General features: G+C 45.4%; 1 protein-coding gene across 1 annotated transcript; it reads left to right on the plus strand.

The window, feature by feature from the left end:
- Nucleotides 1-1,396: 1,396 nt before the first annotated feature.
- Nucleotides 1,397-21,864, plus strand: MXRA8 (matrix remodeling associated 8). The gene is made up of 10 exons (XM_005437792.4): nt 1,397-1,687; nt 9,214-9,234; nt 9,672-9,980; nt 10,550-10,651; nt 11,836-12,294; nt 16,463-16,621; nt 17,696-17,726; nt 18,708-18,784; nt 20,520-20,597; nt 21,481-21,864. The coding sequence occupies exons 1-10, from the start codon at nt 1,639-1,641 to the stop codon at nt 21,504-21,506; spliced, it is 1,311 nt and encodes a 436-aa protein (XP_005437849.1). The 5' UTR covers nt 1,397-1,638; the 3' UTR covers nt 21,507-21,864.
- Nucleotides 21,865-22,899: the final 1,035 nt, after the last annotated feature.

Below are 22,899 nucleotides of genomic sequence, written 5' to 3' on the forward strand. Positions count from 1 at the left end.
TTTTTCCATCTCGTCCTGCTTGAAAATAAAATACAATTTTTCCACTGGACATGAATTGCTTTTTTCAGAACTCAGACTTGGATTGATGTGGAAGAGAAATGTCTTACCACTTACAGAGTCAGCAGAGGAGACTAAATGAGTTTAGAACCTGTTCTAAATGGTTCTGCCAGCAGCCTGGTAAAGCTGTGCCCACTACCTGTGAAGGCTGCTGCCCTTTTCAGGTGAGGCTGGCAAAGTTTCAGCTGTTTAAACATGAGGGCACAATTTCATTCCATGCCTGGTTGGCCCTGCCAGTTTAAGGAGTCTGTCCCCTCTGAACGCCCTACAGGATCTAAAGAAGTAATCCCCTAAACTGAAAAAAGCGACTGTATCTGGTCTGTAGATGCGAACTTAGGTGCTCAGAACTTTTAACTGGTCTGAGCACGTGTACACAGAAAGGGTGTGCGTAGATTTTCTTTTGTGAAGCAATGTTTGGAGTTTCAGAATTTACTGCTTCATTCTCTGCTGTTTGTCACCGATTGTTTTCAGTAACTGACTGTGTTAATACTCCTGATCCTTGTGGGACACAGTTCAGTGGGTTATAGAAACACAGTTAAATACATCAGTAAGGGCTTTAGGAAGGGGTTAATGTAATTTAACAGTCTTTCCCTTGAGCAAAGACTCAGTCATTGCTTGATACTGTTGCTGTGTCTTGGCACTGCTAGCAGGGCTGTATTATCTTACCAGTACAGAAAGGAGAGGAGCAGCACTGTATCAGTTCTTCTGCGGTTAAGATTACTGCAATGTGTCAGCTGTTTGTCTTGCTACCAGTCAAGCAACTATTAGCCTATTTCAGTTCTTGTGTGAAGGGCTGAAAGCTCAAGTTCTAAATCTGACCCAGCTTTCCGTGTTCTGGCCTCTGTGATAGGGAAACCTGTTCCCCGCGTTGCAGTATTCTGGGGCTCTTAGTTGCATTCTAGGCTCTTGTGCTTGCACTGCCCTAAGCTCCCGCATTTTCAGTCTTTATCATTATTATCCTTTTTCTAAGATAGCTGCTATTAAGCCGTTGCTTACAAATCACAGGACAGAGTAAATATTGTTTTCTAGGTTGTCTTTGGAGACTTGAACTTGAAGCAAAACCATATGAGGAGACCAAAGATCAAAAAACCACTGAAGGCAACAGAATAAATCCAGTCTCAAGCAGACAGCTGGATGAGTGTCAAACAAAGGAAGGAACAGCTGGATCAAGTAAAGCACAAGGAAAATTAGTTCCATCCCTAGGGGGAGGGAGGAAGATTGTTTCGTGAGCCCAGAGCTGTACGGGACCAGCTTCACCCGATAAAACTTTTACATCAAAGTCAGGGGCAGATCAGAAGGTCCCAGAGGGAGGGGAAAGAGGAGAGTGGGTGTCTGTAGTGATTGTGCAGAAAGTGTTAGGGAAAGGAAGGAGGTGGAGTGTGAATGTAGGGGGAGAGCAGAGTGGGGAGGTGGGGAATTGGAAGTTGTAGGTGGAGTAATTCTGCAGAATATGAGCTGCTGTCTGCAGCTTTCTGGGTGTAAATTGATGAGGTCATAGTGTTTTCCAGTTACAAAAAAAATACTAAAAAAAGTCTTCGCCTTGTTTTTCAAGAGAGACGAAAACACGGAGAAGCTGAAGAAATGAAGCAACTAGCAAAACTCCTTCTGTGGCAGATTTTGCTTCAGCAAAGTAAGCTCCTAGCTGATCGGTGTGGTACTTTTTTTTATTTCAACTGCAGAGGTTAGCTAGAAGATTTTGAACTGTTATCTTTATAAGATTTTGTGCAGATTCTGAAGTTAGCTGTGTTTTTGTTTGTGAGGGGCGGGAATCATGGATTTCTTACGCTTTTTGGAGAGGAAGGAGGAGAGACTGGAGAAATGTTTGAGGTTGTTTAAGCGGTACTCCATTCAGCATGTTTGTTAAATCTGTTTTTTCCTGTCAGTTACCTTGATCAGCAAATTCAAAAACAGTAAGCTTGAATGTAAGTACAGTAAAGCTTGCATAGTTAGATTTACATAATCTGAGGTTATTTTATACTTTTGAAGAGGCAGGAACAGCTGGGGTGTGTGTGTGTGTGTGTGTGTTCAGGGTGGAGGAAAAAATTAAAGTGCTGTTATTGTTTATTTTTTCCTGTCAGTGTAAAGACAGAGACATAGGAAATCACTTTTGGGTAAGGTGCAAGAAAGTGATGAGGACGAGTCTGATGAGCTTATGATAACAGAATGGGTTGTACCTTTTCCTTAATCACAGAGTTTTCTGTAAGAGCTGAAAGCAATTCAGGGTCCTGAGAGCCTTGCCCCAAGCTAAACAAACCCCAGTAAGGCTTGGATGGCTGGAGAAGATTCGAGGATTAATTGCAAAAATCCCAGCAAATCCACTTTTGCAACACTTTGGGCTCTAAGGAAGGCACCTGTGAGCAAAGGACCAATTACAGCTCTAAGAACAGTGGGGAGAGACTGCATTCAGGGTGCTGACAGCAGGAGGTGAGGAGTACAGACTTTTTGGGGACTGATGACCCCTCTGCTCTTCACAGCCCTGGTAATGAAAGACTGTACCTGAGCCTCCACAACTCCTCAGTATGTAGATGGGGCAAGCTGAAGGGTTCTTAGTTTGCTCCCTAATTAATCTAGTTCCCATGTCACTACATCATCCCTCGTTTTGCAATGCCTGGAGGCAAGGTTTAGGAATTGGCAACGTGGGATCAGTCATAGGGACGGAAGGGTTACAGTGGCTCAGAAAGCAGTGTGTGGGGTGGGTTAAGCCTGGAGAAGGAGGAGAGGCCACAAACTGTATTTCAGAAGCCCCAACCAGTCCAGCTAGTCCTCGGTGTGGTTTAGTGTGTTGGCAGAGCTTGGGGAGCACCCAGGGCAGGAATAGCAGGTTGTGTTGCTGTAGGGCAGCGCTGGAGCCGTGCAGAGGCACCAGTATCCCACCTGAGGATGGATGACCTCTGACGGAATTTTTCAGGTGTATTTTTGAGACAGAACTGTCCGTATGCCAGGCAGCCCTGATGTTTGAGTTCTGCTATCCCCACACCAGTCAGGTTATAACATAATGAGTGAAGACTGGAAGGGAAGAAGGGAGGGAATCGGTGCTGTTCCATGCTTATTGAGATGATCTCTTCTGGAGAGGAACCACACCCTCAAGTGTTAATGTCTTGCAGGGAGGAACAGCGCTGTGTTTGGAATGGCTCTACAAACTGTTCTGTGGGCCTGGAGCCAACACGAATCACACAAAGCAGAGAAGGGTTCCTAAAGCTGAGCTGGTATCGGAACTGTCTGTGAGAAAGTTAGGGCAGATCTATGAGGGATCCTGATTGTGCAGTGGCCAAGGTGGCGATTGCGTTCTTGTACCGACAGAAGAATTTTTTTCTTTCTGCCAAGGCAGCACATTCTTGCTTTTTGCCGATTGATGGGCATGTTCCTACCTGCAGTGAGGTGTTGGAATTGTTGGGACTAGATGAGTAGTTAAGGCTTCTCCAGGCCTGACATCCTTTTTGAAAGCAGGAGACTCTGCTGTTGAGAAAATTGTCCCAGGAAGCCTTTAAAAATAAACAAACATAGAAATTTGGATAAAAGCCTACTTCAAAGCCTGGCTTGACAATCAGTTGGCTTTGTAAGGGAGGCTTTGTTTTACTGGAAAGCTTAGTCCTGCGGTCCTGGGCCCGCCAGCACAGGTGGTGAATGGGAGATGTCTAGGTGGAACTGTATTGCTCACCACCTCCCTCCTTCGCCTCTTCAGGATGGGCCCACGTGTTACTTCTGGTTTCTGGTCAGCGGGTTTTAAAAAAAATGCCTACCAGAAGAGAGCTGAGCTCATCTGTGTAGCTGTCACCTTGGTGTTACCTCTTCGACGCTGGGTCAGCTCCCTAAAGAGTCCGGATGGAGCCAGTGCCATTCCCCAGAAGCGTTTGGAAACAGCTTGGTAGCACAGGCTGCTGTTAGTGCAGTAACTGTGTAACAGGTCTACAGAGACCGTTAAATCCCCTGCATGGACAGTGGGATTTGTGGGAGAAATAAGGAATCTGACACACACAGATTTCACGAAGACCGTGTCCTTTCTCTAGGACTAGACCATCCTGCTGTGCCCCAAATGTAAAGGTGGTGTCGCTTCCTTTTTCAAAAGAAAGAAGAAGCTGAGACAGAGCAGGAGATACTGGAGAAGGTGTGCAAAGGAGTAATGAGCTAAGCTTGCTTAGGCAAGCGGGGTGTCAGCCTCACAGGCTGTTGTTTCAACCCACACACCTGGTGGGTTATGACACTCATTTCTCCGGTGACTTGTTTGTTATCTTTCCTGCCCGCTGCTACAATCTGGACTTTGGTGATGCTTATTGCCTCGTGAGGCACTGTTCCAGGCAGCTCATCCTCGCTCTGCTGACATCAGTGGCAAGGCTCTTGCTGAGTTCAGCAGAAACACTGCAGGTAGAGCTGGTGTTGTCATGTCCCATGGAGCGTATATGCCACTTGGCACTCAGGTTACCACTTAACGGTGTTTGCAGTTTCCTTTTCTGCTCTGTATTTCATTCCTCCAGTATCAGCGAGGAACTTAGTGGTTTCGTTAGCATATGCATCTACCTGTGAAGCAGACCCTCTGCCAGCAGCTGTCTCCAAGAGGAAAAAAGTCGTGGTATTGTTCAGGCAAGACTCAAGGGACAAGCTTTCTGTCTGAACTACTCCAGGGACACTGCCTAGAGAGGTCTGAGTGTGTAAGATGTCCTTCAGAGCCTGAGGCTTTTACTTCTAGTTTGCCTACAGTCCTGTGGCTTAATTCTTCACTTGAAAAGTGGATGGGATTCAAGAAGTGAGAGCTGGCTCCGCTTTTTACAAGGGATTAGGAAGCGCTTTTGCAGGCTGCTTTCCTCTTCCTATAATGTGAGACCAGCAGAATTCCTCTGGGATCCTGCAGAGAAGCATGCTGAGTCTGCACAGAACGTGTCAAGGAACAGCATATAGATGTCTTTTTGTTGGTTTTGTGTGGGTTCATCACACAGAGAGGACAAAGTGATCATCTGTGACGTGGAATTTGAAATTTTAAAAGGAAAGCTACAGTGGGTTCTGCAATGACAAGTACTAAGGTATTTGGTGCTTTTGAAGCTCCAGGTCCTGGAGCCCTGTGATGCTGTAAGTCTGAGCTTTCACTGGGTGCATAAATGCTTATTAATTTTTACAGCTGCAGGTCTGGGAAGTGTGACTCACCAAAATAACTGCTTCCCGTTTACCCCAGTCCTGTAGTTCAAAGCTGTCAACTTTGCTGGGTTATGGGTATCTCTCTCTCTTTGTTCAGTAGCTACCGTATTACACAAACAGTAACTTTAAAAGGCATGGCTGGGGGACATGCCTTGTTTGCTGTTCTTGTCTCACATAGCAGAGGGAGGAGATTGAAAAGAGAAAAAGGCTTATTCCTTCTTTAACTACTGCATTGTGTTCAGGTTATTGAAAGTCCGTTGGTTTAAATTCCATTTTCTCCAGGCATACAAGAGATCAGAGACATTCCAGATTCCTTAGATTTCTAAGTGATCTCATTTACAGCTATGTCAAATAAGTTTGAGTCTTGCCCATGACCTGATGTACGTGCACAGATTTCCGGCATTGCTGGGGAATCAGAACAGTCAGTTCTTGCTTCTTTGTCTCGTGGAGTTCCTGTGTCTCTGGTAAAGACTTGTCTTTTCTTTCCCTCCTAGAACTTTGCTTACTGGCTGCTACGCCACTGTCTTTTGGATATTTGCACCTACCACCTTGAGACTGTGAATGATACCCTAGGGCAGGCTTCAGACCCAAAGCCTCTGCCCAGAATCTGTGTGTGTGGATTTAAGTGTGCACAGACATGCCATGAAAAACCCTTTCTCTTCCATGTCTGGTCTCTGTGCTGAACTCCAACACAACACTTAGCTGTGCCTTCATCTTGGATGGGTTTTGTTCTAGTGCATAATGTCACTGTCACCCTTGGATGTTCAGCTTTGCGTGGCAATACTTGGCAAGTCAAACCAGCAGTATAGTGAAATGCAGGCAAGGCAGCACCAGAGTTTTCCCTTTTCCCAACAGGAAGCAACATCTCCTGGTCACAGAGGGGCACACCTAGACAGACCCTGGAGTGTAACTGTTGAGTAAGCGAGAGTGCTCCTGCCCTGCTTCTTACGGAGCTGCTAGCTGAAGCTTTAACAGTGGAGGGAAAAAGAAGCTGTCAAAACCTACAAGACATAAGCTTTTCTTATCTAAAAAGCTGTTACATTATGGACAACGTTACCACTTGTTTTACAGAGAGTTGTGTTTGGAAGCGTGCTGGAGAAGTGCGAGTGCCTGACAGCTCCAGCAGGCTAGCCTGGCAAAAGGCCCCCATGGGTGGGATGGAGAGACAGGACCTGGGTGGTCCTCACCATGCCAGTAGGGCCCCTAAAAGATACAAACCCAGGGGTTAGTGCTGCTCTTAGTTTAGGGCTGCAGCAGGCTGCTGAGCAGAGGATATTGGAAGGCTTAGGTGGATCTTTTGTCAGTTGTTAGGTTTATGATGCTGCATTAGGGCTCAATGGTTTTCACATTAACTTGCAAGAGGAAAGGAGCAAAGTAAATGCATTCCTCGCCCTGAGCCAGGAGAGGATGTTTCTGTAGCACCAAATCAATTGGTTAATAAGCGGTAACGCACGACTCTGGAAGCACTGGCTGTGCAGCCAGCCAGCTCGTAGCTACAACTCCCTCGCATGAAAGGCACTGTTCCTGTTGGGATATTGCGTGGTTCCTTTGCCACAGGGCAAATGCCACCAGTTCAGACACACGGGCATTGCCTTGTCACCCTGATACAAGTGGATGCTGTTGTGTTGAGAGCTGCTTGTCCTGTAGCAAGTGAGAGCAATTGCTCCTGGAGAAGGCTGATTTGGTGCTGTAAAATAGCTTTGCGTAATTCCTTTGTTGTTCTAAGCCAAATCTAAGTCCTGGCTTCCAGAGAAACAGGCTGGCAGCTTATATTTTCTGCAACCTATTAGGAGAGATCATCAAATGATGGAATTATGTCTTGTGTATGTTTCTTTCTTATATCCAGAGCAGTACAGATTTTGCCCAAGATTTTTTTTTTCTTTGTGATGCTGAGATTATAAATGTATAAAAAATAACTTATATTTGGAGTGTCTTTGAACTGGCAGTTCAAGAGCCAGTGCTGCTCATTTTTGTTCTCTGGTGTCACTGCCCTGTGTTTTGTGATAGGAAAAGGAAAGGAAACTGAGTTTATTCTCAACCCATGCACTGGATGTGTGGTTAAAATAGCCCCAGCCTGGAGTTAATTTATTCTCTTTTGAAATGCATAAATTCCAGCACTGAAAAAAAAAAATTAAAAAATACAGCCTTTGTCTGGAGGACGTTGTGCTTACGACATTAGCGGGACAAAACATCCAGTGATCTTGCTGGACCCCACTTGAGCTTGACTGGTTAGAGAGATGAATGATGTTGTTGTGTTGGGAATCTGAATCGTGCTCTCGAAGCATGATGCCAGGAGACCTCCTAGACCCCTCCTACACAAAAAGCAGGAGGGACTGGACCAGAGAAATGCAGAAACAAAGGCATTAGTTCATTTCTTGCAAAGTTCTTCCTGCATAGATCTGAAGATCTGAGCCATGTGAGTTGGAGGGGGTTGCCGTTGTAGCCAGAGCATTACAGTGTTCACTGGGCAGACCGGGAATCTGAGCAGGAGAGACTCATGCTCCCAAGCCAAGATGTGTTTGCCCAGCAGAGCGCTGACAATAGTGCGTGTCAGGAGTGTGGAGTGAAACAGCCAGGTCACACCACTCCTCATTTGACAGGTAGACTCAGCATACTGCAGAATTCCAGAATTCCCAGTTTTATAGGAGTTTGGTTTGGAGTCTTGGAGATGAAAGTTATCTTTTGACCCTCAGTCTAGTGCATCAGCAGTGTGGATCTGCTTCCCTCTACCTGGGCAACTCTAACCCCAGGCAAATGAGCTGATGTCAGCTCTGTCTCCAAGTCCATTCAGGATAGGTGCCTTAGCAGAGAAAGTTGACTGAGATGTGGGTGTCTGCTGCGAAAGAGGTGGAAATGAAACTCACATTCATTTCACAACGGTTAAACAACACAAAAAGGAACGTGGTTTTAACTGGTCACATCTGGGTAGTAGCCCTCCACTCTGCTCTGGTGAGACCTCACCTGCAGTACTGTGTCCAGCTCTGGAGTCCTCAGCACAGGGAAGACACGGACCTGTTGGAGCGGGTCCAGAGGAGGCCACAGAAATGATCCGAGGGCCGGAGCCCCTCTCCTATGAGGACAGGCTGAGAGCTGGGGTTCTTCACCCTGGAGAAGAGCGGGCTCTGGGGAGACCTTATCACAGCCTTTCCGTACTTAAAGGGGGTTTATAAGAAAGATGGGGACAGACTTTAGGGCCTGTTGTGACAGGATAAGGGGTAATGGTTTTCAACTACAGTAAGATAGATTCAGACTAGATATAAGGAAGAATTTTTTTTTCCGATGAGGGTGGTGAAACACTGGCACAGGTTGCCCAGAGAGGTGGTGGATGCCCCATCCCTGGGAACGTTCAAGGCCAGGCTGGACGGGGCTCTGAGCAGCCTGATCTAGTTGAAGATGTCGCTGCTTGTTGCAGGAGGCGTAGACCAGAGGGTCTTTCAAGGTCTTTTCCAACTCAAACTCTATGATTCTATGAACTGTTCTTGCCATACTGTTTCTGCTGATGCCTTGGTTTTTTTGCAGGACTAATATCAGATCCTAAGATAATACCAGTGCCTCCCCCCTGCCTGCTTCTGCCTCCTTGGGTTCTTGAGTTTGTCTTACACAACATTTGTTTAAGGGTTTCCTCTTGGGTAAAAAAGGCCTTTCACACAGTTTTGGTGGGTGCTGTGTGGACAGATACCTTTGGTGTGATGTTTGAATAGCATGGTAGAAGAAACTGGGTGGCTGTAGATGGTGTGAAATAGAGACATGGGCTGTATGAAATTCAGTTGCAGACTAAGCGTATCCCACATTGCTCTTAAGCTTAAGTTTGTTGTGTCGGGCACTGCCTTTTGCTGTTAAGTGTACAGACCAATCAAGGTCTGAGCCTCTGGCCTTAACCACAATACATGTGTTAAGTAAGTGTATTAACAGAGAAAGGAGGAATAGATGGAATAATAACAGATGGCTGCTGACTATGACTGTATTTGTAGTTTTTTTCTTTCTTTTGTTGTCAGTAACATCCTTTTTTTTCTTTTTCTGCTTTGACAGGTTCTGTTTATTTATATTCAGGTGAGTGATGTCTTTGTAATCTGCCTGTTTTTGTGATCATGAGAAGAAATGAGAGGGACCCTGATTCCACGCCATGCAGTGGGGATTTCATTGCTAACTTCCATAGGCATGAACCGTGCATCCCTCGAACCAGTGTCTATCTAAATGTTGATTAAACTGGGGGTTAGGATTAGGAAGGGTAGGTAGGGCAGGTCACATTTACAATCCTGATAACAGACATCGTAGACATTGCTTTCAGGGAATGAAATCAGTGTTTTTAAGTGGCTTTCTATTGATAATTTCTCTACGAGAAAGCTTTCTGTTTGTCCTGAAGATTACTTTCTTTTGGGTGGAAGGTGTGCAGAGATTCTAGAACAGGTCTGAGTACTACCCTGGTGTCTTTTTCACATCCCATTAATCTGATAACTCTGTTTTTGTTCTTTGCTCCTGGCTTGCAGTCCCAGCTGATGCCTCAAACCCAGACAGTGTTGTAGTGTCAGTGTTAAACATCAGTGCTACGTTAGGGTCACAGGCTGTTCTGCCCTGCAAGAGTTACCGCATGGTGTGGACCCAGGATCGCCTGAATGACCGCCAGCGTGTAGTCCACTGGGATGTGTACAGCAACTATTATGGAGATAACAAGATGGAGAGGCTCTGTGACATGTACTCAGCTGGAGATCAGCGTGTATACAGCTCCTACAACCAAGGGAGGATATTCATGCCCCAGAATGCGTTTACAGATGGCAACTTCTCCTTGGTGATCAAAGGTACTAAACAGCATCTTTTCTCCCTATGCTGTCCGCAGAACAGAGGGTTCGTGACTAAACTGGCTTTCTGTTTTTCAGTAAAAATGGCTATTTTACGGAGCGTTTTCTATAAATAAATACATATATATCAGTTTAATGAGTTTCTCTGAAGCACTGGCAATAGTGTTTTATTTCCCTTCAAAACAGTCCCATTTTAAAAGAGAAGCGGTAACAACTCATTGCCTTGGGCTTCTTGTGGACCTTTGACTGTATTTCAGTTCCTGAACTCTAAACCCAAGATTGCCATCCTTCCTGTGCCCACTCTTGGCTAAACTTAAATCAGCTTTCTTTTTCCGTCTGTTAATACAAATACATTCCACACAAGAGCAAATAGACTGAACAAATTGTTACATGAGGTGAGATGATTTTTCTCTGTTTAGCCCACCTTGGTGATATGGATGGGTTAGAACTAAGTTATAGAAAGGCCCTTTTGCATCTGTACAAGCATTTGGGAAGCTGTATAAAAGACAAGAGTAGTTATTGTCTGAATATAAAACATTCAACTTCCTTTCTCTTCCCTGTTGTACTAGATGTTGCAGAGAGTGATGAAGGCACATATTCTTGTAATCTTCACCATCACTACTGCCACTTGTATGAAACTGTGAAAATCCAACTAGCTATCACCAAGAAAGGTAGGTGTGGTGGACAGCTTGGGTTCCTTTCCTTTCTGCCAGGACTTTGTTGAATTCACAGTGGGGCTTGTGAGCTGATCATGGTAGGCCTTGCGTGCTGCTAGTGTCAGAGAAGAGCAGTGTGGATGCAGCGTTTTGCCTGTGCTGTCTCAATTCCAGGTTCAGGGCACAGATCCTGTAGGCGGCTTGGAAAGCATCAGGAGAGAGTGGTGCTCACTGTGCTGTTTGCTGTCAGATTCCCTGAGTTTCAGAAATTGTATTCCATGTTAAGTTAAATGTTTGCTCTGGGCAGCCCAGTTAGCTAACTATCCTGTTAGTGCTCCAGCTGTAGAACATCCCTAGTAGCATTCCATCATCAGTCAGGTTACCTGCAGAGATCTGCCCTGTACATCGGTTGGTGAGCTTACCTGCGAAAGCCTGTAGTTTAAAAGCCTCCTCAAGTTACTACACCTTAACTCCAGCTCTGAAAGCAAGGTTCTGAGGGCTGTTGGCAACTGCAGCATGTGCCACCCATGGCACACATCCATCGCTACCGTTCATTTAAACTGACCTTTGTATAATGCACAAGTGAAGGTACTGGGGCTGATAGTGCTGGGAAGTTGTTGAAGGGCCAGTGGGGTGGTAGAGAAGAGCATCTCCTGCTGCTGTTCTCATAGCTTGTATGCAATAAACACCCAGGCAGGCCTGTGAACCCCCATCTGCTCATCTGTGTTTTGGTTCTTCTGTTCATCCTTTTCAAGAACAAAATACAAAACAGTGCTGCTTGAACTCCTCCAGTAATTAGGGCATTTGTGGGTAGAAAAGTATTTCCTGCCTGGAGAATTGGGATACAGCATATTGAAGATGAAATCTGTTATTCTCGTTCCATTCTTAGTCTGTAGAAAGAGTATACTTCCTGCTTTCTGAAGCAAGAGATTAACTCTCAGTTATAAGGGGAAGAAAGTGGTCTTGCTTAATGCGCTGACCTGGGATGTAGAAGATAAAGCTGCGTTTCTTTATTAACTGCTGAACTAAGTGTAAGCAGGACACGCTGCCCCTGTGACACTTCAATATCTTTGGAGGGGATGTGTTATAGGATTGCAGGATCTGAGAGCAATCTTAGGTGTGCCTGGGCATCCTTAAGAATAGGACAAGTGTGTAAAGGTGCACATACCAGGGTTGCACAACTTGTGTTGTTTCCACAGCTGAGGATGCAAACGAGTACTGGGATGGGGAGAAGCCTGTGATTGTTGCCCTAGAAGGCAGCACAGTGATGCTCCCCTGTGTGAACCGTAACCACATCTGGACTGAACGGCACAGTGAGGAGGAACAACAAGTGGTCCACTGGGACAGGCAGCCCCCAGGCGTTCCTCATGACCGGGCCGACCGCCTCATTGATCTGTACGCCTCTGGTGAGCGCCGTTCTTATGGACCTCTCTTCATTCGTCAGAAGATGAACATCACTGACACAGCCTTTGCCCTGGGTGACTTTTCCCTGCGGATTTCAGAGCTGGAAAGTGCAGATGAAGGCACTTACTCCTGCCACCTGCACCATCACTACTGTGGCCTGCATGAGCGCAGGATCTACCAAGTCTTTGTGACAGAGCCGGTGAGAGAGAAGAAGGTGGTGAACCTCACAACTCACAACATTGCCCCAGCCATAGGTAAGTGGCCTCTGGAAGTGGCTCTCCTGACTGAGGAAGAGATAAGTATCTACAGCTGCACCTTTGAGCTCTAAAGAGCTCAGTAAGTCATGGGACAGGAATATGACATGTTACTCCCCGTCATCACCTCAGGAGGCCTTCGTTCCAAGTGCCAAAATGTCCTTGCCTTTCCTCTCCCTCCGCAGTGCTCTGCGGGGATCACGCAGTGCCCTGAGGAGGCAGTGTGGTCAAGGCAGAGTTGTGCCCTGCAGGAGTCCCATGGACACCACTGGAGCGAGAGGTGCCATTTGGAGCAGCACTGAGGTCTCCTCTATGTTCTCACATTTGAGCCAGGGGCTATTCCTGCCCTTCGGGTTAGAAGACTAGATCAGGTCTTGCCTCCCTTGCTGCTAGTACATGGCTGTAGCATATGGGCTTGTTTCTGAGCTGTTTCCATTGCACATTACACTGGTGTACCTGGAGCTGCGTCCCTAGCAATAGGAGTGAGGATCCTGCAGAGCTGCCTTAATGCTCTGCTGCACGAAAAGTGGAAGCATCCCACTCATCAGGGTTAATTACCCTGCTTGCAGGGCTGTAGTGATGACGTGTCCAGCTTGTGTTTTCTGTGCTCCAGGGCAATTCTGCAGCCTGCTCTGCTCTGCAATGCTGACATGCCCTAAGGCAAACAAGCTGTTTTTCTAACAGGCTCCCTTTCCTCTTTGCTTTTATGGAACAGGAGAAGGTGTGGGGCTGGGGTCGATTCTGCTCTGCCTTTGCTGTTAAGATGTGCCACTGTTCTCAGCGGTAGATTGTTAAGTGTTTCTCTCCCTTTTGCAGGGAGGTTTAGGCTGTGCAAGATGCCAGACTGCGCGGAATCAAGCACTAGGAATTTTCCTCCACCCTTCAGCTTTTCTTTTTTTCTCTTAAACCAATTTTCACATTTTCCACCGCAGTGAGCTATCGTCTGACAGCCTGTCCAAACTCAGAACCATCAGGCTTAGTTCAGGCAGAAAAATAAAATAAAAATCCCAAGTTTGATATTTTTTTAATTTTTGGGGGGTTAGTTCTGTGTCAACATTCTGAAATACTCATTGTGGCTTGATATTTATTGGCTGCTTAATACAGAATTTTGACGTGCTTCATACATTTTTAAATAGGTCTATTCTTCCCTAGCAATTCGCTTTTTCAAGTCACAGAAACCTAAACCTTTCCCCTGGGACTAAGGTTGGTGTCCAGAAGACGGAGGCAGTACTGAAGAGCGGTGGCTGTTGGGGCTGAGCCGCCGTGGAGGCCAGGACACACAAAGACCAGTCTCCCTGCCTGCAGCCCTTTTGCTGCCCTTGAGCCCTATCCAGCTCACATGGTGCAGAGTTTTCAGAGCTTTGTGCATTTTCAGAGTTGCCCACCCAGGAATTTCTTCCTTTTTTTCCTACCTGTTGTCCCGCTTGTCACTGAATAGTTACCTACCTGCTCAGAAGTTGGGCAGAACCTACAAATTAATTTAACCCGCCAGGGCTGTCTTAGCTCGGCAGTAGTGCCCTCCGTGCTGGAGGAACTTCCCTTCCTGAGAAAAGTCATTTCCACTGTCAAAAAGAACAGCCTTGGAAGAGCTTTGTCCCTTATGGGCAGTGAACGCTCAGCTGGTCCAAAAGCACCATGCACAAAAATGTGCTGAGTCGATGGGAATGTGATAGAAACGGAGACATCTGGAGGGGCTTTTTCAAACCCACCCCTGCTGAGGATCCTGCTGGGATGCAGGCACCCTAGCTGTGTATAGCAGGAGAGGCAGAGATGCTGCCCCATTCCGTGAAAAACTGTGTAGAACTCATTCTGAAGATATAACAGAAAAATAAAATGTCAGGAGATAATAAAAGCAAAACAATCAGCTTTTTCAGCAAGCAGCTATAGTTTCTGGCAGAGCTCCAAGGCCCGGAGCCATTTCCAGACAGGAAATTTCATCCTGTTTTGAATATAAGCATAAGCTCAATTCCGCTCTCGGTCTCAGCAGTATAAATACAGCGTATGTCTAATAATTCAGTGCATTTTTACTGCGTGCTTGCTTTGGAGCAAGTGATTGAAGAATGGCATCTTGTGCTTATTGCTAAACTATTCTCAGTCCTTTGCTAGCCTTGAAAAGAAAACGGGCCGTGGTAGCCAGCATTTGGGAGCTTTCCTGGTGGAGAGCTCTCCCTTTTTCCCAGCAGAAGAATCTGACCCGTGACACTTCAGTGAAGGAATGTAAAGGCGCCGCTGTTCTTTTTTTTTTTTTTCCCCTCCCACCATTAGAGCTTGTTTCCCAGTAGTTAAACCAGATCACGTGAGTGAACTGGAGGCAGATGGGCATGCTGTGTCGAGATGTACCGAAAGCTCAGATCTTGGTGGCAGAATAAAACCTTCCTCACCTCAGCTTAAATCCTGACACAACGCTAGGATGAGGAGAAGGGTCTGTGTTACCTTGGTGTGATACTGTGCTAGGCGCTGACAGTTCATCTGCTGGGTGCACTGAGTCAACTGTTACTCTGCGCCTGTTTCCCCAGTTACAAGATGGGATCTATTCCACTGCCTGCCTGGGGATGCACTTCGAAGTCCAGCAGTAATGCTTTGTCAAAAGATTAATACGACAAGTATCTTTAGTATTACTTGATTAAGCCACGAGGCCCAAAGTTAGTGAGTTTGTTGTTACAGTGACCTCTCCAATGTTGACTAAAGTTTAACTCGGCTCCTGCCCTATCTTGCAGTATTGTGGGAAAGCAAAAAGCCAGGAATAGAATGCATTTATGTTTGCTGACTTCTAGCTCAACAGCTGGTCCAGCGGCTACCATCTCATTACGGCAGCTGCTGAAGAAGCCTTTCACCATCCAGAGATCCGTTAAAGTAGAACCGTCACGTATACTGTTTGCAGCTTTGCAAGTGGTTTTTTTGGTTTGGTATTTTTTAGCTTAGCAGTGGTGAAAAACACATGCTGGGTTTCAGCACTACAGCCAGCAAGCACAGGGCATCTAGCAAGGCCAGTGGGAAGCGGAAGTTGCTGGAGTGGCAGGCTGGGCTACCAGAACAGAGCCTGTGCTAAAAACCTCTCCATTTTCTAGGACTGTTGTTAGCATTAGCAAACGATCATCCCTGGTTTTGAAGTGCTTATTTCAATTCACTATCGTTTTGCTTGACTTTATTGTTGGCGGGTTGGTGTTTTTAAATGCTGGAAACAAACTGCCTGTCAAACTGGAACCAGTCACTACGCCAGCGGTTCCAAAAATGTCAGCATTTCTCACATTAGAATGTATCTGTTCAATGGCACTGTGGCTTTTGGGGTATTTCCCCCCTTATTCCCTCTGGCTAATTTACGGGGTTAAACTCCCAAGAGAATGGTGGGTCTTGCTGGGTGCTCTGTGGATGTTCCCTGGCAGGGGGAGGGGGTGTCCCTTTCAGTCTGTTTTGAAGAAAAAAGCCTCTCCCAGCACAGTGTGTTTTATGGGTTTGCTGTCTGTGCCTGGGCAGGGTTTGGCCATTCCACTGACTATTGCAAGCAGAGAAGTCGCTTCCTCTCTATATGTGTAAAACATTGACCTATTTATTTGAGATCTACAGAAACGTTCCACGTAAAAGTTTTGAGTTACCCTTCCCTGTGCTATGGAACTGAAATGCTGCTGCACCCACAAATGGAATGGAATGGAATCTTGGCTTTTCTTTGTGGGTTTTTATTTTATTTATTTTATCGATTTTTATTTTATTTCAAAGGAAACTCATTCTTTGGCATTGAAAGTTCCTCCCACTCTGTAAATTATAACCCTTGGCAGGGAGGGGCTGCTTCATACTTCAGCTGTCTGGAGCCAAAGCACCGTGGTGTGTGTGTTGTAAGGGCTCCAGAGGAGGGCTGTGTTACCCTGCAGAAAGACCTGGGGCTCTCTAGCGTGGCTTCTTCTGGCCTTGCCCTCTGCAGTAAATGAGAACGCACTGATAGCCGGGCAGCAGGAAAGGGCTGTGCAGCAGTCACTGTTAATAATTCATGCTCCTGGGAAGTGTAATGGTCTTGTTAAGACTGCAGGCATCTTCCATCTGACAAAGGTGCAGTATGTTGTAAATTGGGCAGCTGTTTGCCCTTTACTTCCTGCAGTTCAGAGGAGTTTCTCACTGAACATGCTTTGCTTTGGATGCCAATTACAATTATCACCCTGTTTTCCTTTGCTATCAGATCCAAATGTTGTCAGGGGCCACAACGTAATAAATGTCATCATCCCTGAGAGTCGGATGCACTTCTTCCAGCAGCTGGGCTACATCCTGGCCACTCTGCTGCTCTTCATTGTCCTCCTCATCATTGTTATCCTCGTCACCCGCAAGCGTCGGCAGAGAGGTAAGTGCTGGACAAGACCAGCCCTGTGGTGCTTATATCTCATGACAGCAGAGATGTAGATATAGAAATAGATACTATTTCTGTGTATAGAAATAGATACTGCAGTGCACAATGCTGAAGGCAGCTATCCTCTTCAGGAAAACCAGCAAACAGTGGGGAGTCTTTGCAGGTGCTGATGCCAAGGGAGATTCAATAGTGTGGTGTAAAAATTTCCAGGCCATGATTTGCTGAGTTGCTGTGCTGTAAGGGAGAAGAAAATCAGAACTGTTGGATAGTTGCTCTTTACAAGTGGCATTTATTTAGAGCAGAAGGCCCTCATGCATCCCTTAGGAACTAAGATGTCTAAACTCCTTGCTGGACTCCCTGCGCTGAGTGACTCTCCATGTATTATTAGGTAAATGGACACTGAGATCTTTTGGTGACTTCCACACAAATAGTTCTGGATGCCACACCAAAAGCGAATACCAGGGAATGTCTGCCTTCTGGTGTGTTTTTGCAGGACCACATTCATCCTTATTTGTGTGTCAGGGGATCAGCAATAACACAAAATGTTATTAAGTGGAGTTACTCTGCAGTCACAGAGGGGACAGACAGAAAATCATCACTTCTTGCAGGGTGGGGTGAGGCAGGAGTGTAGTTAGGTACCAGGCACGTGGGCGGCTGATGAAAACCAGTATCTGTAGCATGTGATGGATGCAGGCCTAAGCAACGAGTTGGGGATGGGCCAGTGCAGCACCAGAACATGAGAGATGACAGGCGTGGTTGATATTTTTGTAATAAATGGGAGGTGGAAAGAAATTAAATACAGCGATGGCTACGGTTTCTCCTGGCTGGTCATGCATAGATCTGGGAAGACCACTAGAAAGCTGGTGAGTAAAGGAGAGGGAAGCTCCCTGTGGCAGTGGAACACACCTGAGTTGTTGTGTGTTGGAGGGCTTGTGAAGGTGAACATCGTAAGGGTCACAAATAAAGAGCAGTGTGATTAAGTACCAGGTGTTACTGTTATCACTGTTCCCTGGGGAGGGTGGGTTGGACTGGATGTGACTGCTTATTCTGTTTCTTCTCCCTGTTTAGGTTATGAATACAATGTGAAGAAATACGGAGAGTAAGTATAATTCCAGTGTCTATTATCTAGGATGAGAATGCATAAAAGTGATTTTATAGGCCTCAACCCTCAGCTGTCATTAAGAGCCTAGAACAGCTGAGGATCTGGTTAGTACGAGTACAGACATGTACAGCATAGGCTGCTTGATAGAGTTTATTCATTGCTTTCCACCAATTATTTTGCAGTTTTACGCTCTAGTCATTATTAGTGTAATTTTTCCAGGAATACACACTTGCATAATGATTGCATATCGGGGAGCAACTTCCATGCTGCTGAAGTACCGAAGGAGGGAACGGTTTGTAGGGCTGATTTGGCAATTGCATTTCCTCTTGTGATACTTTGGGAACTGATTCACGGATGATGTTTCTGTGAGATGTCATTAGGAGTTAGTAGTAAAGGGGTAAAGACCTAACATAAACCCTACTGTGAGATGGGGCCAAGGTTGTGTAGCTGGGTTCCTTTATCTGTTATTATATATTATTAAACTGGAAGAGATGGGGAAGTTCCAGTGCAGGTTGGCTCCCCATTGTTCGAAGGTCTGGACAAACACAAGGGGACAAAAGAGCCAGCTAGCCAGAGATCTCAAGGTATTAATAGAAAAGCTAATCAGAGAGAGGACAACCAGAATCACTAGTAAGCAGTAAGACCTTCTGAAATCTGTTTGATATCTTAGGGGCAAAGACAGGAAAAGTACCCATGTACAGTGGCTGCCAGTGCTCTTACCTAACTGGCATGCTTTCTCCAGGGAAGCCTTGTAGAAACTGGAAAAAAAATCTCTAAGGGTTGATGTGAAAATCACCAGTATTTAATAGAGAATGAAATCTATGGATTTTTTCAACTTTTCTCCAGATACGTGGCAAATAAAGACTGTAAATTAAATTCTGTAAAGTAGCATTAGAAAAGCAATTGTGAAAAAGGGTGAAAAGAACCAGTTACTAAAAGATGTGACAATACCATTTTTTGCTGTTATTCTTTTTTCAGGAAGGATGTAAATCTTAAAGAATTTACAGTCGACACAACAGATCTGACTCAGTACAAAAGTGAAGACATCAGGCTGGGTATGCATCAGCTAGCAACCCTTCTCCAAACCAGGTCAAAACCCGTCGTAACCGAGGATTTTCTAATGGCGTTTAGATGCCATTTTGAAGTGACTTAACCTCCTGATTTTAAATGGCAGCTTTGAGAATCTCATCAACCTATAAGTCAGTGCAAGCAGGGACACTGCAGCTGGAGAGGGCAGGCCTGACTTTTGAGTTTAACCAGAAGCTGATGGGTGAGGCTGGTCAGTAACGAGGCACAGCTTCTTTTGTTTCACCTGCACTTTTTGGGGTTGTCTGACATGCACCTGAAAGCCAAATTTGAGTGAGTGCAAAACATTGTGGAATGAGATTAAGACAGTGTCTAGGGAAGAGGATTCCTCAAACTGAAGCAGTTTGTGTAGGGAAGAGGATCAGCAAGGCAGGTCTCTAGAATCTCCTGTCCAAGAAACTAAAGGCATTTGTCAATGTGAATATCATCATTCTACAGTAAATAAAAAATAGCTCAAAGCGAGTGCTCTGGAGAAAAAAAATTAGATCAACAGTCTTCAGTACTAGCTACTGACCTCATCATCACTCTTGAAAGTGGGGATGAACTGTAGCTGACTGCAGTGGGGATAAAGAGATGTCATGGGTTAGGTTAGCCTTCTGCTGAAGCCAGTTTGGTTTAAATTTGTACAATTTCATCCTCCCTGGATGTCAAATCACTTCGTGACCAGTTGGGCCTTCTCTGAAGATCTGTGGTAGCGATTAGGACAAATAAACTTGGGGAATGTGGTAGGAAGAAAATTTGCAACAAAGGTCTTAGAATACAAAAGATAGAAAATACAACCCCCCCTGGAACTCATGGTAACATGAAACATAATGAAAAGTGGAGAAGGAAGCTAATCTCACTGGTGATCTGTGAAAGTGTTTTTGCTGGAATATGTAGGACTGACTTGGGGGACTCACAGCGCTCCTGAAGATAGATGCTGCTTCTTATTAGGGCTTGAAGGTGCAGCCTTGAATTTATTGTGTCAGCAATTGATCAGGGGTGTCTTCTTGTTTGGACTTGGAGTGGATTGTCTGTAAAGCGGCGTTGATCCTCTTGTCAGCACTGCCCTGATTCCTAAAGAGTTGCCATGATGCAGTTTGTACCTGCTGCAATTTGCCCTATGTCAGTGAGCATGTTGATAAACCAGGGAACAACCGAGGCTGTCCCTCTGTTTTCCCCTCTGCCCACCCCCAGTAAAGGTACAACCTTTAAGGCTGATGAACTTTAGGTCCCAAGCTGCAGCATTGCCCCAGTAAAGGGCCCCAGTAAACAAGAGGCGGATACAAAATCTGAAGTAAAGACAAAGGAATTGCAGAGGGTGGGTTGTAAACCGGGACAGCAGCAAGTACAAATTCTCTGTGTGCCTCAGGAGAGCTCCCCTGTGAGCAAATTCTTGGAATAACTGCATCAGTCACCTTCAGGTGAGCTTCACATAGATAATCCAGAACTTTCTGTTATATGCTGGAAGAATCTGTGGTGCCTGTGAGAAGCAGGAGGCTGAAGTATGCAGAACTGGTTAGTGCCAGGGGCAAAAGTGAAGTCATAGCAGCTTTCCTTTTCCTGCTGAGCGGCTGAGTAACAACGTGAGTTGCTCCTAGAGATCTGGAGATGCCAGGCCTAGAGTACTTCAGGGAAGGACCGATCACGTCCGCCTTGCCTGTAAAGCTTTGCTGTCTTTTCATGTTCTAATGCCTGTCTGAATTACACTCCTCCCTTCCACAGATTACAAAAACAACATCCTGAAGGAGAAGGCTGAGCAAGCCAGAAGCTTCCCAGCAAAGAACATTGATTTAGACAAAGGTAATAATGACTTGCTTCACCCTAATTGGTAGGAGCCTTCTGATGGGTTGAAGGAGGGAGGAGGGAAGAGCACAGTTTAGCAGTGAGCTGACCAAGCCACAGCCAAATGAGGAATGATAAACATCATGACAAATGACTGCAGGAATGAGAAGCTAGTTCCCTTCCTATCCTTTCATCATGGAGCCACAAGATGCAAGTAGTGATTAGGCTTTTAAAAACTTTTGGCATGGCACAAATAGAATTCTTCTTTATTGGAAAAGAATGCCTCGCAGGGCTGGGATAGTGCATTCTGTGCTGTAACCTCAAAGGGAGATGTATCTCAAAAATGTCCTGGCATGGTGTTTGAGAAGAAAACACTGTGCAGAAGAGAGTGTTTTGAGTTGAATTAATTTATAGGTAACGGGTAGTCACTTACTTCATCCAAGAAAAGCAAGCAACTCTCCCTCCCTAGTGGCTGAATCTCCTTTCTATTACCCAGTATTAATCCAGAGTATTATGCCTCAGTTTGTAGAGTCACACTTATGTCAAGCAGTGTTTGTGAGAAGTTGTTAGGTTCCATGACTCCTTTCATACGAATTTACAGTATAATAAATGTGACTGAAATGACATCAAGAAGGGACTGGTCTGGAGAGTCTGTGAGTTGCCTTAAACCTGCTGTTCTTGATGGAGTTCTCATGATATTTTTGCCTACGTTCTGCAGAGATGATCTGTGCAATAATTTATACACAGTACCTCTCACTGTGGGCTTTATAGGGGGGATGTTTGGGACATGGTTGATAGCAAATGCTTGTCACTGTGTAGCTAAGTCCATATTACAATGCGCTGCTTTGGATGGTTTGAAATCTTTCTTCAGGTACTGACCTCCATTTCAATTTGCTTGCAGATTTCAGGAAGGAATATTGTAAATGAAGACATTCCCAAGCTGCTGGCTGGACCAGAAGCGTCAATCAAAGATAAATAAATGGAAGAGAGATGCCTTTTCTTAATATCGTGTCCCTCCAGTTACCATAGATTTTTTTTCCACATAGACTTTCTCCCCACTAAGCACAAGGGTATTGGCAAATGCTTCTTGAACGAGTTAGTCTGTCTTGTGCACACTTATGATGGGTTTGGGTTGCCTTTTCTTCTTCTGTTCTCCTCATCCTCCATTTTTCTTCTCTTTCTTGGTATTATTGTTGGGTTTATGCATCAATGATTTTTATGAGCTGAATCAGCAGACCTTTTGCTTTGATGTTACTGCTTTAAATAAACCAACTTGCATCACTAATCTTGAGCCATCGTTATATCAGGCATTTTTCCATATAGTGTATTCATCAGAAAAACAACAGTAAAGCCTGATTGTGATGTCTCATAGGCTGGCATAGATCAGTGTCACATAGCACTTTACGTATTCCAGGTGAAGTACAAAGAGTACGCCCCTTCACAAATGACAATGTAAATACCTCATTTGGTGAATCGGGAAATGTCAATATCCTCATTTTACAGGGGAAAGGGAGGCATCCAAATGACCAAGGGTAGGGTTGGGATCAGCTCCAAAGAGCTCTGGAAGCCTAACTCTGTGTTTCTCATTCTAAGCTTGTTTGTTGATCTGTTTGTGTTTCAGTGCAGACCAAATCAAATTTGGCATGAGCAGACACTTTCAGCTGAAGCTGATGGAGTTACAGTGCTCTCATACCAGTCTCAGTTAGATCAGAACCAGAATTATTATGGAGAGGGCTAAACTCCTGTGTGGAATCTGGAAGGTGATTCTCCTGCAGTCCTTGGGTGGATCCAGGTCACACAGAGCTTGTGTGCACTTCAGAACCAAGGTATGATTACAGCACAGGTAGACAGATTGTTGAAAGGAGTAGCTTCTCATGAGCAGACCATGAGGACCAAGAGTAAGAACACGCTCCACTAAATGGCCTGTTAGGAATTTTCATGGGCCAGGGTCTCAGAAGGGGAGTTTAGGAGGGAGATGAGTCCATTCTTGTGGATTTTTTTTTGCAGGAGCTCAGGGATACCTGAGATAATGGGGCTTTGGGCTGAAGGAACGTTCTACATATTAATAGTATGTCAGGTGGGGATGTCAAAAAATTGGAAGTCAGTAACTCAGTGTTGTAATCCAAGCAAGTTAAAGAATCAGGAAAGCTGGAGAATGTCAACAGTTCCACACAGCCTCTCTGACTGCTCAGGATATTCTGTGGCACCATTCCCAAACCAAGTACACCCATTGTCTTTGGGGCACAGAAGCAAAGGTCTTTCCTGCTGTTGTGATTGTGATGGCAGTGGCTTGTGTTCCTGTGTAAGGGTGGAGATGGCC

This window comes from Falco cherrug, chromosome 3 (assembly GCF_023634085.1).
Source record: "Falco cherrug isolate bFalChe1 chromosome 3, bFalChe1.pri, whole genome shotgun sequence".
Taxonomy (NCBI): domain Eukaryota; kingdom Metazoa; phylum Chordata; class Aves; order Falconiformes; family Falconidae; genus Falco; species Falco cherrug.